At 43.5% G+C, this 13,714-nt stretch overlaps 1 protein-coding gene across 1 annotated transcript; it reads right to left on the bottom strand.

The window, feature by feature from the left end:
* Nucleotides 1–2,907: 2,907 nt before the first annotated feature.
* Nucleotides 2,908–13,397, bottom strand: LOC124794730 (zinc finger protein Noc). Its single transcript, XM_047258325.1, has 2 exons — nucleotides 13,029–13,397; nucleotides 2,908–6,396 (listed from the first exon to the last, which is right to left on the bottom strand). Exons 1-2 carry the CDS (start codon nucleotides 13,113–13,115, stop codon nucleotides 4,969–4,971), a joined length of 1,515 nt encoding a protein of 504 aa, XP_047114281.1. The 5' UTR covers nucleotides 13,116–13,397; the 3' UTR covers nucleotides 2,908–4,968.
* Between the last annotated feature and the right edge of the window lie 317 nt (nucleotides 13,398–13,714).

Raw genomic sequence — 13,714 nt, 5'->3', positions numbered from 1 at the left:
ATTTACCATCACCATTGCATTATTATTTATATAACTGTGAACGGTTTAGACATATCATCACCAAGTAACCTATACTCCGCTACTAATATCACATAAATTGTCCTGAGACGTCGTCCTACATATACAACCGCTGAACAAGTCTGTATCTGATATTCGCAGACCAGTTATGACTAGCAACAACAGCGAAGCCATCGAGGGACTGAAGTTATTATACGCTTATGTCAGGTGACCAGCTAGCGAAGTAAACAGAATCAAAAGCGTATTGCTTCGAATTCTTAAGAACCTCAGCAAAGTAGTTACAGAATTCACCGACACAGCCTTATTTGTTATTACTTTATTCTCATCGTAATTCGGTAACTCGTTGTAAGAGTGTCCTAAACCCGTCTAGAATACCAATATTTTTGTCGGTCTCTCTGTTCCATTACCATTATCTAGTGAAACGAACATCTAGCAACAAACTGTAATAACATCATTGCCTGTAACAGCAAGATTTGTAACTTAGAACCAATTTCGACGTAATAACTTTCATTTTACTTCTCATTAAGTGTAATACTTACGCCTACGAAGATCTAAGAACTCTCACGCCTCCGTTGACACAGTGCCCTCGGAGTTTTTTGGTGTGTATGGCATAAATGGCATTTCAGTACTGGAAGTCAGTGTCAGGGTAACTTTTATAAAACCTAACTTTCACTTATATAGCAGCCACTCTGTATTAGTATCAAATATTAGTCATTTCTTGCTGAAGAGAAATCTGCCAAACAAGATTTTATAGCTTACAATGTTACGAATACGCTTAATTTCTAATGTCTCTTCAGTGTCTCCCCCAGAATAGTTCTTTAAGAATTAGCGAAACAAATTTCTTTTCTCCGCTAGAGAACTGCAAGCTACACTGGTGTAATTCGAAATACCTACATTTTTTCCCTACCACAAACTTTCAATGTTTTACGTGAACAATCCTACTCATGCACATACCACATTATTGTGACCCTCCTAAAATAATGATAATATTCGCAGCCGTTACGATATATGCAATTTATTTAGCGTGTAGTACAACACGTGACATAGACAAGCATAGAAACAACGGTAATAATGAAAAACAGATAGAATGTGTAGCTAAAATCTCTTATATAAGCGATGCAATAATCTGTAACGTTGTATTTAATTTCTCAAGTCTGTGAACAGCGTCGGAGGATGTCTCAGTGCCTCGATGTGGCGTTCAAGTACTTTCCTGCTCCATGTGTTGGTATGGCTGAGTTGTTACGCCACAATTACAAAATTGGTCGAGTACTTTTTAAAAATGAATCCATAATGACTAACTTGGCAAGTGGAAAACGGTGGACGATATATTTCATCAATAGAAGCTTGGATTCACATTAATAATATACGCAAACTTTTCTCTAGTCTAATGAATTATTCTCACCGTCCTTAGTAGTTCATTTAATTTGTTCGCTTAAAGGTAAAAATTATTTCGCCCAGTGTGCGCTAACATTTTAGCGATCCAGAATGTAAGTGGTGCTTCATAAATAAATTATGTATAAAATATTTTCCGCCTCTTCAGACATATATTGTTCTGAACTATCCTTCGACTCAACTGAACGTGCGCAGTGGCAGTAAGAGTGAATTTTCTGGCAGAAAAGTTAGAGTATAACTGATTGTGGAGACTACATCAGTGTCAACACTACTTGTTATTATATGCCTCTAATGTTATAAGAAACTATGCCGAGTTGATTAATAGATATAAATGCGTTCACTTATAGCACTGATATATACTAACTTTTCTCCCATGTTCACTGCGTAGAAATTGGGAAATTGCATGAGGTGAACAAATGCACAAATATTATGTTATCTAATAAAAACGTTGGTGGTACTCAAGAAGAACCATTTACTAATCTACAAGCACATAATCGACCAAACACTTGTAGAAGTTTGCGTAAGTAAATTTTGGCAATATAATTTCTTTTAATAGTCACAGCCAGGACTGGTCCTCAAGTCGCTCTGTAGACTGACAGAAAAGTCGTGAACAAACTTTTGAGAATAATATTCAGCGTGATATCAAGAAATACCAAATTATTTCGTCGTTTCCATGTTACATTCCAAGAATATTCTTTTGTTTCTATTCAGGCAGCATGATCAGACATAATAATCTTGATGTACTATGTTATTGGCCACTATTTCCGACTTCATCATATTAGAAGCTTGTGAAGATCCTTACACACGTGAGTAATAATGTTGTCACCAGTATCAATGCAATTATTTTTGCCCTGGAGATCTTTCTAACAGCTTATTGTGATAATGGAGACGTACATAGAGGTGTGCTAAATTCGAGCTGTTCCACATACGAAATTTTTTACTCTCGCTGTTGAAATCCTTCCTTGCATATTTAATGAAATTCAAGATGCATGTGCAGTTTGAATATCAAATGAATGCCTTTACCACGTGAATGTACACCTAAAAATGGTTTGATTAAAATATGTACTAGTTATACAGCCGGACATTGCCATCTACTAAAAGAAATCCATCTAACTCTGTAAATAATTAAGGATGGAGAATTCATTTGCAATACTTTCTCTTGAGTGATGTACCAGGGATAAAATAGTGCAACGTTTTTTCATTACAGAATCACAGAATTTAGAATTCACTAAACATTTAATCATAAAATAATGCAATATGATGATGAATACTTTCAAATTCAATATAAATTACTTCTCAGAATGAATTTTACTTCTTAAGAATTTTGAATTTATTTCACATTTGTTTCTGTTGGCTGAAAATCTAGCAGACTGAGCAGTAATCAATGAAGGCTCATAGTCCCTTGCTTAACACTTAATAATTGGATGAGATTACATAGAAAACGCTTTGAAGCACAAATAAAATGGTTTTAGGGAATAAATAATAAATAACACTGGGTAATTCTACAAACAACATTTTATTAAATCAATATGGAAACTCAACTGTATTTACAAATATTTACACTAGTGTCCTAAATTGAAACCATACATTTTATTCAAACAAACATTCTTAATATGAAATGTGTCATTATATACTGACCAGTAATTGAAATAAAAATGTATGGAGTAAGTAATGAATTCTCGGCACTACCAAGAGACACAAAATATTAGCTTCAGTAAGCCTTTATCTGATCAATGAGCCACAGGCTCTTACAGCACATCAGACACTAAACGAATATCAAATTTTATATTCCTGACAGTATTCACAGTAGTATTACTGTGGAGTCATGGTTCTAAGCCACAAGCAGATCTTAGATTTTTAAAAGTGACTAATATGTGAGCCAGTTAGTTCACAAATACAGACTTCATGCCAGATATATTAATTGGATGGATCTCCTTTGCTAAATGCTACTATGATCTACACATATATTTATTTGAAAATAATTTATTGAAATATCTGTTTGTTACTTTGCTACAGTTAAACGAAGAAATATCACAGCAGCAATCTGGATGAAAAACCCAGTCCCATACATTGATATAATCACGTCTCTGAGATGACAAAACCATCAAGGATAATAATTATATTACGAAATGATAAACAATGATATTTGTTGTCACAAAGTATTCCACGTGTTCAGCTCGGATAGCACGTGCATGATGTTATATTAAAGATGAAATGATGTAATTCCTCTGAAATTAATGTCATATAAACTGAAAAAAATCACACACCACTGCTTATGTTTATATAACTGTCGATGTATTTACACGTAATAAGGGATAAAAACCCACAATCCATCCATTAAAAAATAGTTAACGTGAACTCAGGAAAGTGCTGTGAAGTATTTAGCGCTATGAGCATTGGAACTGTTTCCTCCTTAAATAACATTGTCCTTGATCCAACAAATTGAAAAGTAACACGTTTTGTATAACGAAAAACTTACGTCAAATAACACGTTTACAGTCAGTCACAAGATTCCTTATTAAGTAGTGGTACGGACACATGCACACAGAAAACGATTATTTTTAAAATATGTTGGGACAAGTTACTTGTAGCCGTTTAGCTCGTAAGGGGAGAGACAAAAATACAGTGAATCGCCACCCTAAATTCTAGTTACAAAAAGAACGATTACTTTTTTTAAATATGCTGGACAATGAAGTGTACTATCGATAGTTGGCTATGAAAACTTTGTAACTCAATTTTATTAAATGTTACAGGAGAAACAAAAACGGTTTCTTAAAAAATAGTATAAAGTAATACGGATAAAGTTGCAAATTTTCGTTGATAGTGGAGTTAGTGGTTAATGTAATTACGAGGTTTTGACAGACAGACGGAGTTTCGAGGTTTTCATTGCCTACTATCGCTATGTTTAGCAGAAAATTACCTGTGGTGGATATAGAGGAAAAATAAATATATTTTTGAAACTATTAATTTTACTGGCATAGCTAGTTTACGAGAGTATTGGCGACAAGAAGGACTGCTTTTGTTTGCATTTTTATCTGGGATAAGCCACAACACTCTGGAAATGAGAAGTGAAAAATATGTGAGGGGCAGGAAGTGTTTTGGATCGTTAGAACCAGATACAGTGTCTGTTCCTGACGTGGCAGGGTGAAGCTTGGAGTTTTTGGATGGTTATGATGTTAACTTCGAGCGTAAGAAACGCGGTAGGAGGGAAATTGTTTAATGTGTCACTGACCTATTTAGAACAAGAGCAATAACTCTGTATAAGAGGAATAATAGGAAGCATCTGTGGCTCGTGACATACGGAAAAAAAAACAAAGAAGCTAAAGAGAATGATGGGAGATCTGAATCCCGTTTCTGCAGAACACGTGCCTAGGAATGCTGATACAGGGGTGAATTCTGGGCGCGTTATTATTACTAACGTCAAAATTACAGTAATTTCTGGAGAGGAAAGCCCAGGTATCGGCAGTTATATTAGAGTCAGTTGTAGCGCGAGTGATGGAAAAGAACTTAACAAGTGAGAGGTATGCATGTGCCGAGACGAACAGCTGAGAATTCCGCCTAGGGATGGACGGCGGCGGCACCGATGCGCTGTCCGTAGAGGGCGTAAGGCGAGTAGTAGGGTCCCAGGCCGGCAGGGTTGAAGGCGCTGAAGGGCGACGCCCCCAGGGAGCCGGGCAGCGCGCCGGGGGCGGCACTGGAAGCTCCCGGTCCGGCCGTCGGCTTCGAGTAAGGATGGTACCGCGCCGACAGCGGACTCAGCGGCGGGTTGGGGTAGCGGTGAGGCAGGAACGGCGACGCCGCGCCGGCGCCGCCCAGCAGAGACATGGAGGCGGCGGCGGCCGCGGCGGCGGCGGCAGCGGAGGCGGCACCGTCGCCCGCCGCGCTCGCGAGGCTCGTGTGCGTCCGCAGGTGCTGCAGCAGCTCGTCCGACGTGGTGAAGCGCTTCCCGCAGTACGTCTCGCCGACGATCCAGTTGCAGACGTAGGGCCTGGCGTAGGGTAGCGGCGGCACGAGTCCCGCCGACAGCGCCGCCAGGCCGTACTTGTGGTGGTCGCACTGCGTGCAGCCGCTGGGGCACAGCAGGAGTTGTTGGTGCGCGGCGGCTGCGGCGGCCGCCGCTGCGGCGCTGGAGTACTGGCAGCCGGTGCAGTAGGGGTCCTTGCAGACGGGCACCAGCGCCTCGCCGCCGGACGCCGTCTTGACGCGCGCGTAGCTCACGTACGGCCCGGGGGCGGCCGGGGACGGGTAGCCGCCGGCGGCGAGCATGGCTGCCGTGGCGGCGGCGTGCTGGTGGGACGTGAACGGGCCCCCGGCGAACGGCGGCCGGAAGGCGGGGTTGGTCGGCTCCAGACCCGGAGGACACCCGGTGCACAGCCCAGCCAGTCCCGACGACAGCGCGCCCGCCTTGTACGTGCCCAGCGGCAGGTCCTTAGGGTGGCCGTGCAGGATCTCCAGGCCCGAGCGGATGATGGGGCTCGCCGAGGGAGAGGCCGACTTGCCGCGGTCGCCGCCGGCGGAAGGCGTGGTGGACGTGGCGACGCCGGAGGTACTCGGCGTCGACGCCGCCTTGTCCGGCGACGCCCCCGCGGAAGCGGACGGCGGAGAGGCCGACTTGCGGCTGGGCGCGCGCGACGAGACCGACTTGCGGTGCTCGTCGGCGCCGTTAGAGTCGTTAGCCGACGCTGCCTTCGAGGACGGGGGCCGGGTGTCCACGACCGAGACGTCGGCCTTCTTGGTGAGCACGTTGGCTTCGTACGGCTTGAAGGCGAGGCTCGCGCCGCCGGCCGAGGCGGGACTGGAGCGCTTGGTGGCGGCGGGCGACTGCGCGGGCGAGTCGGCGGCGGCGGCCACGGCGCCGGCGCTTCCGGAGCTGGGCTTCTTGGCCTTCTCCAGCGGCGGGATCAGCGGCTTCGTGCTGGGCGAGTCGGCGCCGATCTGGCTGCACGTCTGCGCCAGCAGCGCCAGCGGGCTCTTCTTGGCGTCCAGCTGCAACACACGAGACAAAGCGGCCCTCAACACTTGCTCCCGACACCGCAAAACAGAATTACAAACACTCGTCTAATACCTACATTCTGCCTCCGAGGTAGTGTTATTCGGGCGGAATATGTTCACACCCCACTCAACGGTCTAACAGCACTGCACAACTTGAGACATAATCACGAACAAGTTTCCAACGAGCCTGGAAAATATTCGCATTATTATAATTTCAGTCTTCGATCACAATGTTTATTTCTGACCTGAGTTCAAATGGCTCTGAGCACTATGGGTCTTAACTTCTGAGGTCATCAGTCCCCTAGAACTTAGAACTAATTAAACCTAACTAACCTAAGGACATCACACACATCCATGCCCGAGGCAGGATTCGAACGTGCGACCGTAGCGGTCGCGCGGCTGACCTGAGTAAAATCCAGTTGCATTACGCATTATCACACTATTACATGCGATGGTGCCGTCTGATCATTGGCCAATTCGGCTGTTTGACGAAACCGAAATGGTTAATGATTTTGGCTGCACCATCACAAGTAATCGCGTGATATGAGTAGTGCAACACATTTTTAATCAGGTCTGAAGATGGTAATTTCCTACCGAAATTAACATCGTGATTGCAAATAAACATTGTGATCCAAATCTGGAATTACAGCACAGCTAACAGCGTCGTAGTTTACTTCGCTCGCAAAGCAACGAAAAAATACCAGATTACTTTTATAAATCCAACAGATTCCGTTCTCTCTCTTTCAGTCCTTTCGTAGTTGTTCGTACGAAAGGAGTAGTAACACTACTTTCTTCTTTTCTTCAAAAAAATGGTGCAACTAAAAGACTCAAATAAATGACAGCTCCACTATTCACAAAATATTATCTGGGGAACTATCCCCTGTTGTGCATTTTCTTTTCGAGAACTATTATGGGAACATATTTCATAGCGTTCCTGAAATTGTAACGTAAGTCAACAAAAACTGCGCAAAATAATCCCAAGAAGCCGTAGCTGTTGCAGATGGCACAATGTAATGCCACTAAACTTCAAAAATGCCAATGCCAATGATCAGCGCTAAAATATCCCAGTCTATAACTGTAGAATAACTTCCTTCGGTCATTCAACTGCTTGACAAACCCTGAAATTAATAAAATTCCTCAACTTTATGGAAATGTGTCTGAACGATAAAAATTATTCAGTTTTTAAATGCGAAACTCCGTCAGTTTATTTTAAGCAGCAAACAGGAAATCAATAGAAGGAAATAATTATTTCGGCAGTGAAAACACCTCTTTACTTTATATCCAGTGTTTTTAAGTTAGTTTGGACGAAACAATAACATCAGTCCTTTCATTGTTGAACGGATCAACTACGCCTTTCTATGAAAACTCACTTGTCACCCAAATGTGTATGTGTGTATTTGTGAATAGCGTTTATTAATACTATTTATGACATGGTAATGTGACATTTCACAACTAACGACGTGGGGAAAAAAAGTCACAAGACCGGCTCCGAAGAAGAAAGGTACTTTATTTTCTAACACAATTCGTAAAATGCAAAACAACTGGGACAGTGCTAGGATGACTTAGCGGATCGAATAAAAGTGAGGCTGAGTTAGAGTATGTCTTTTGTAAATTCTGACATTCTCGAGTGAAGAAGGTATAGCGATCTGCATTGTTTATTATAAAAAAAATTAATACCCTCCATCGCAATAAAAAATAAAATTACAATTTGCTGTTCGCCGGTTTCGGGTGACTAGCAAGCAGCTTGAGATCATGCTTACTAAAGAATCGGTATCGATGAACAATGATAGCCACAACACCATCGTTGGCCGTAACACCAACAGCATACTTACGATACCGTTTCTGTACTAACAGTGATCCGAACTACAGTTACCAATGATGGTGTTGTGGGCAACACTGTACATAGATACCGATTTTTTAGTATCGATGATCGGAAGATGAATATTAATCAGCTAAAATCGTGATCAGAAAACTCTAATTTTACTTTTTATTGCGATAAGGACTAAGAAAAATTTTCAACAAAGAACATGTTGTACAGATTAAGTTGGAACACGAGGAACACGACATAAAATTCATCAAGGACTTCTAAACAACTTAAGTTCAAAATGGTTCAAATGGCTCTGAGCACTATGGGACTTAACTGCTGAGGTCATCAGTCCCCTAGAACTCAGAACTAGTTAAACCTAACTAACCTAAGGACATCACACACATCGATGGCCGAGGCAGGATTCGAACCTGCGACCGTAGCGGTCGCGCGGTTCCAGACTGTAGCGCCTAGAACCGCTCGGCCACTCCGGCCGGCACTTAATAAGAGACTGCGAAAAGAATTTATTCACTAGTCCTGAAACTGTTATTGTTCTGTATTGTGACTATAAGTAAAGTTATTTTTTTCATAATAAAAAAATTATTTTTTCTATAGATGGGAGCCCAAACAGATCTCCATTAGAATTTGTCCAGGCGGACATATCTGGAGGTTTAATTATTTTATCAGCAATCCGAAGCTATACTCTAGCGCCAAGGACATTTATATACTCGGGCCCAAAGAAAATAGTTGTGTAAGACATGTGACAGTCATAACATAAGAAAGAAAAATTCAGGTTTCTTGTTTTAAGGTGCTTTAAAACTGAAGTGGTCTTTTAGTAACGCAGTCAAATTATTCTGGGAAGTGTTTGAAGCTTTGGATGGTTCTCGCAAGGATAGATTTGACAAAAGCAGTGATTTAATGTGCGTCATTTTAACACAACTTCTCGATGTAAAAAAAAAAAAAAAAAAAAGAAAAAAAAATTAAAAAGTTTTTCTTTGTAAAAGGATAAAGTACATTACCAAAAGATTTTGTCAGACTATCCAAGTAACGAGGGCTAAGGCGGCGTCTGATACTGTGAAATCGTACATCATTTAAGTAATCTAAAAAAGGAAGCGTGCCAGAGCAAACGGTTCCCCCTTCTTCTGCTTTCTCTGCGCGCGAACTATCCACACGGCAGGAATTTGAAGACACTTTACATTTTAGAACGACGACACGTAAGGAGAGTTTCACGCTTATTAATGTCTGATATCACCTGCTGCGATACGCACTTTCTGTAGATTACACTGACAATAAATAAGAACATCAGCAGAGTTAAAATATAAGTGAATGTAAAACAGAGTCGGCCAGGGAACGTACATCGCAGACAACATTCCTAAAAGCTTGGGAAGAATTAATCATCGAAATAATCGCAACGAGCCACAAGACCGTTTCTTCCCGATAAAATTACATTAGCTGCGATCGTAAGTGTCAAATTAGCAGCGAAAACTACGATCAGACGCAACCTGATGATTACAGGGAAACGAAAACGGAGCGGCGCAGTACGGCGAGTTAGGACCGTCGCGGCGGCAGCGGAGCGACCGGCAACCGCGCCTGGGTTGGCCGGCAACCAAGAGAGCGCGCGGCCGCTGCAGGCAGCCTGTTTGCCGGGGTTACTCGCCGCCGTGCGTGAAGTGACTTCCGCAGCGTCTCTACGGCAATGCGTCAAAGTGTGAGCGCATCTGAACAATTTTTAATAGAAGCCTATAAATTCTCCGAATGCAGTATCGCATATTTCAATACGGTATTTATTACACTGCTATTAAGCAGATACCTGACAAAATAAATAATTTCTGCCGTTGTAGTGATTTTTATTTTCCCCCGTTATTTTACACTATTTGGCACGTGCTACAAATTTAAAAGGAATCAAAAAAATGTACGGCACAGAAAACATACGATACACGGAAAACGTTTACATAACGTTCATGCAAAATAGTCCTGTACAGAATGTTTTATTAGATTCTCACATCGTTCTGACTGAAATGGTACAAGAGTGCGTTCCGATATCTTGACGGAGCATCTGCGCAGTCATAAAATACCCGCGCAGCTGAAAATAAAAGAAAAACAACAACTCTACTTTAGAAAATGTGATACCCGCTAAATGAAATTCTTGTCACTGTTTTGAGGCAACATCCACTATATACTGTGTACGTGGCACCCCGTAAAACAAAGCCACTCGCTAGCACCACAGATTCTGAGCGCAGTACCTGTATCGTACGGCGAAGAAAAAAAAATACTATAATGCAGCTACAAATCGAGCACACAGAAGAAATAACCAACTAACTACGGGAAACTGAAAAGAGGAGATAGTCGAGAAGTTAACGATATGATGCGCTGGATGATGCCAGTCCCAGCGGAATGAAACACGCCAAAAATTTTGGTTACTTAGAATCTGAAAGAAAAAACTGTCCACTTGCGTTAAATTTGTTTTGATTTCTGAGAAAATTTATGGAAGCCAGAGACACACCTGTGCGAAACAAAACAGCAATTGATCTAGACATTTCATTTGTCTTCCGCTGTCACGGTCATGCGTGAAATAGCGTTTAAATTTTAAGTATTTTCTCCGTATGTAACAATGTGTATTTAAACCAATTATTCTTCGTTCATAATCCTTAATAGGTATTTATAGAGCTATTGGCGTGGCCACTTCCATACGCATTCGTCTAGCTCCTCTGTTAACACGACCCAGTAGAGAAATACATCGCAACTTTTGAGGAGTACAGCGAGTCTTGAGGATAACATAAGGTACATATAATGCTTGAAGCCCAGTGAGTTCGTTGACTACCCTACCACGTATCGACAAGTTCTCAAATTAGCTACACGTGGAACGTTAGTACAAGTTAAGGAACTTATAAGAACATTAATACGGACGATACGAACAGCCTGTCGGTCAAACGTACGCGCCGAACGCCGAGCAACAACTCCTCACGTTTCTGCAAACGTCTTCGGGTAAAGTACCGGATCGAATCAGCGCAATAAGATGAACGCTACTTCAGTTTAACGTTAGCTTCGGACAAAGCTAGCTGCGAAGTTGGTTCCTAGAAGCTCCGAGCCGGCGGGTCGGCTGCCTCGCGATCTTTCGGCTAGGACTGCCGCCGACAATAGCTACGGCTGCTGCGGGCGCGGCCGTTTCCATAACTCGCAGCTGCGGAAGCGTGCGTTTTACGGTGCAGCTCCTCAATAAAAGTCCGCGCCCGCCGTACACGGGGAAATTTATTGGCCGCCGTCGGCAGTTGCGTGTTTACGCAGCGTCCGTCTTGGCGGCTCCCGCGGCGGTCGTATTTATTTGGACGGCGGGAGATAAAAGCAAAGCAGCCGAGCGCCGGTACTGACGCTGCCTCCGGCGGGACGCAGCCAATGGAAAGACGGCACGAGCAGAAACAATCACGCTCCCATCTCCTGACGGGCAAATATTGGGAAAAATATTGCGTCTTTGGTCGAAGTACAAGCTGACAGTTTCTACCCGCACGGTGGGAGCAGCCAATCAACTGTGACATGATATCAGGCTGAAAAAAGAATCGGAAATCAAATCTCTCTAATATACATATCGGTTTGCTCGCAGATACGTATTACGTGATAAAGAGTGGTTCCAGTTACCGTTCAAATGATTATCAAATATCGCATGATAGCACTTAGGCAGAAAGGAAACGTCTACTGAAATGCCTTAATAACAGTATTCACAGCTTGAATATCTTATACGGCAAAGCTTCTTTCCAAGGTACCTCTCAAACCGAGGATTACAAAACCAACGTGAAGAGTAAGTAGAATCCACGTACACAAAATACGCTCGGTTGAGACTCGAAGTCTTGTTGTGAATACCGAACTCCTACATGTCTCAAGTAGGACGAATGAAACCACAAGGTCTGAAAGATATTTCTTCGAATACATGCAAGACATTTACGAAAGAAGTAAAACGCGAGGTGATAAGTAATCGCACCTATATTTTAATAAAGTAAGAAGTCCAATTGCGGAGGTCAGCGCAACGCAAAATCTACTTCACGCAACACGCTCAAAGTGCACTAGGAGCGAGTTAATCAGTAGTAATTCTAAAATATGAACAAACCTTGGAGATTATTTTAGTCTCACAGAAGGGTGTATCTAGCTTGGGTACGCTCGCGTGGCCGACAACCTGAATTGTTGAAGTACCGTATAAAGTAGCTGTTCTCGGAACGCGAGCGAAGTTTTATGAAGTTCTAACACGTAACTAATTGCATCGACGTCGTACTACCCGTTGTTGTAAAGACTTCGAAAAGATTCATAAAACCATTCTCTACTTGTATACGCTTCGGAATATAAAAGCCCGATGACACCCACAGAACTTGATTAAATTGATCACATCCTCACAGAATTTACACATTGCACGATAGAAACAACGATGAGCAAGTATTTGCAGCACACAAACGTGCAGTGATGTGCGGTATGCATACACCCACTCTGCAGTCACGGCAACACCCGACAGGGCTCAAGCATAGGGATCAGAGACATAACTGACGACAGGTGCGATATCGCGATATCATTCAGAGTCATGAAAGAACTTGAGAACAGGTGGTTATTGATGTGCCAGGATCACATACTGTGTGCAAAGTTTTGTGCTGGACTTTAAACAAGCTGTGTACGCCGAGGTTGATGTTAAGGCAGCTGGCACGGAGATCACATTTAAATGGTGTTTTATCTTAACGACAACGTAGAATAATATATACTAGAGTTAGATAATCTGTATCTGACTGTGACGGAAGTACATGCAAGACTGACGGGAAAAATTGCTAAGTTCGGTAACGAGACTCACCGTTGTTGGTAGCGGCGACAGGTAGTCCGGTTGCAGGTACTGATTGCTGCCCGAAGTCAGCATGCCGCCTCCTTCCAGCACCACCATCTCTAAATGATGTCCTCGTTAACTTGATCACAGGACACAAGGCTCCGTCTCTCCGTGAGAAAAATAAAAGTCACTCCCTGACGAGATAAAAAAAATAGATGGAAAAAAAATGAGGATGGTAAATCGAAGAGGCAGTTCCGATGATCTAGCGCTGCTCTTGCTAGAGTTCCAAGATCCAGGTCACTGCTCACTATCCCTGGCACTGTCGGACGGAGCTGGAGCAATAGCGGTCGTCTCACAGAGCACTCTTACTCCGGCAGCAGTCACACTCGATGTGAGAGCGCCGTAACAGGCGAGCCGCCAGCTGCGCTGCGCGCGCCATCTACCGGCCCCCCACCCCCACCCCCACCCCCTCCGCCAGCGCTCACCCCACCCGGCGGCCCCTTCTCCCCACTCCGGCGCTCTCAACCTTTGCGGAGCCGGCAGGCGGTGTTCCCCTTCCACCGCGAGCGCCTCCTGCCGTGTCGGTGACGCAGCACTAATACCGGCGCGTTTCATGCTGTCAGCCCGTACCACCCATGGCGCTAGTGACGATGACAGCGGCTTTGATGGCAAGCCGCCGACTGCTGTCCACCCCCTCCCCTTCCTGCCACTCTCCT

This window comes from Schistocerca piceifrons, chromosome 4 (genome assembly GCF_021461385.2).
Source record: "Schistocerca piceifrons isolate TAMUIC-IGC-003096 chromosome 4, iqSchPice1.1, whole genome shotgun sequence".
NCBI classification, from domain to species: Eukaryota; Metazoa; Arthropoda; class Insecta; order Orthoptera; family Acrididae; genus Schistocerca; species Schistocerca piceifrons.
This window is presented reverse-complemented; position numbering and strand designations above follow the sequence as displayed.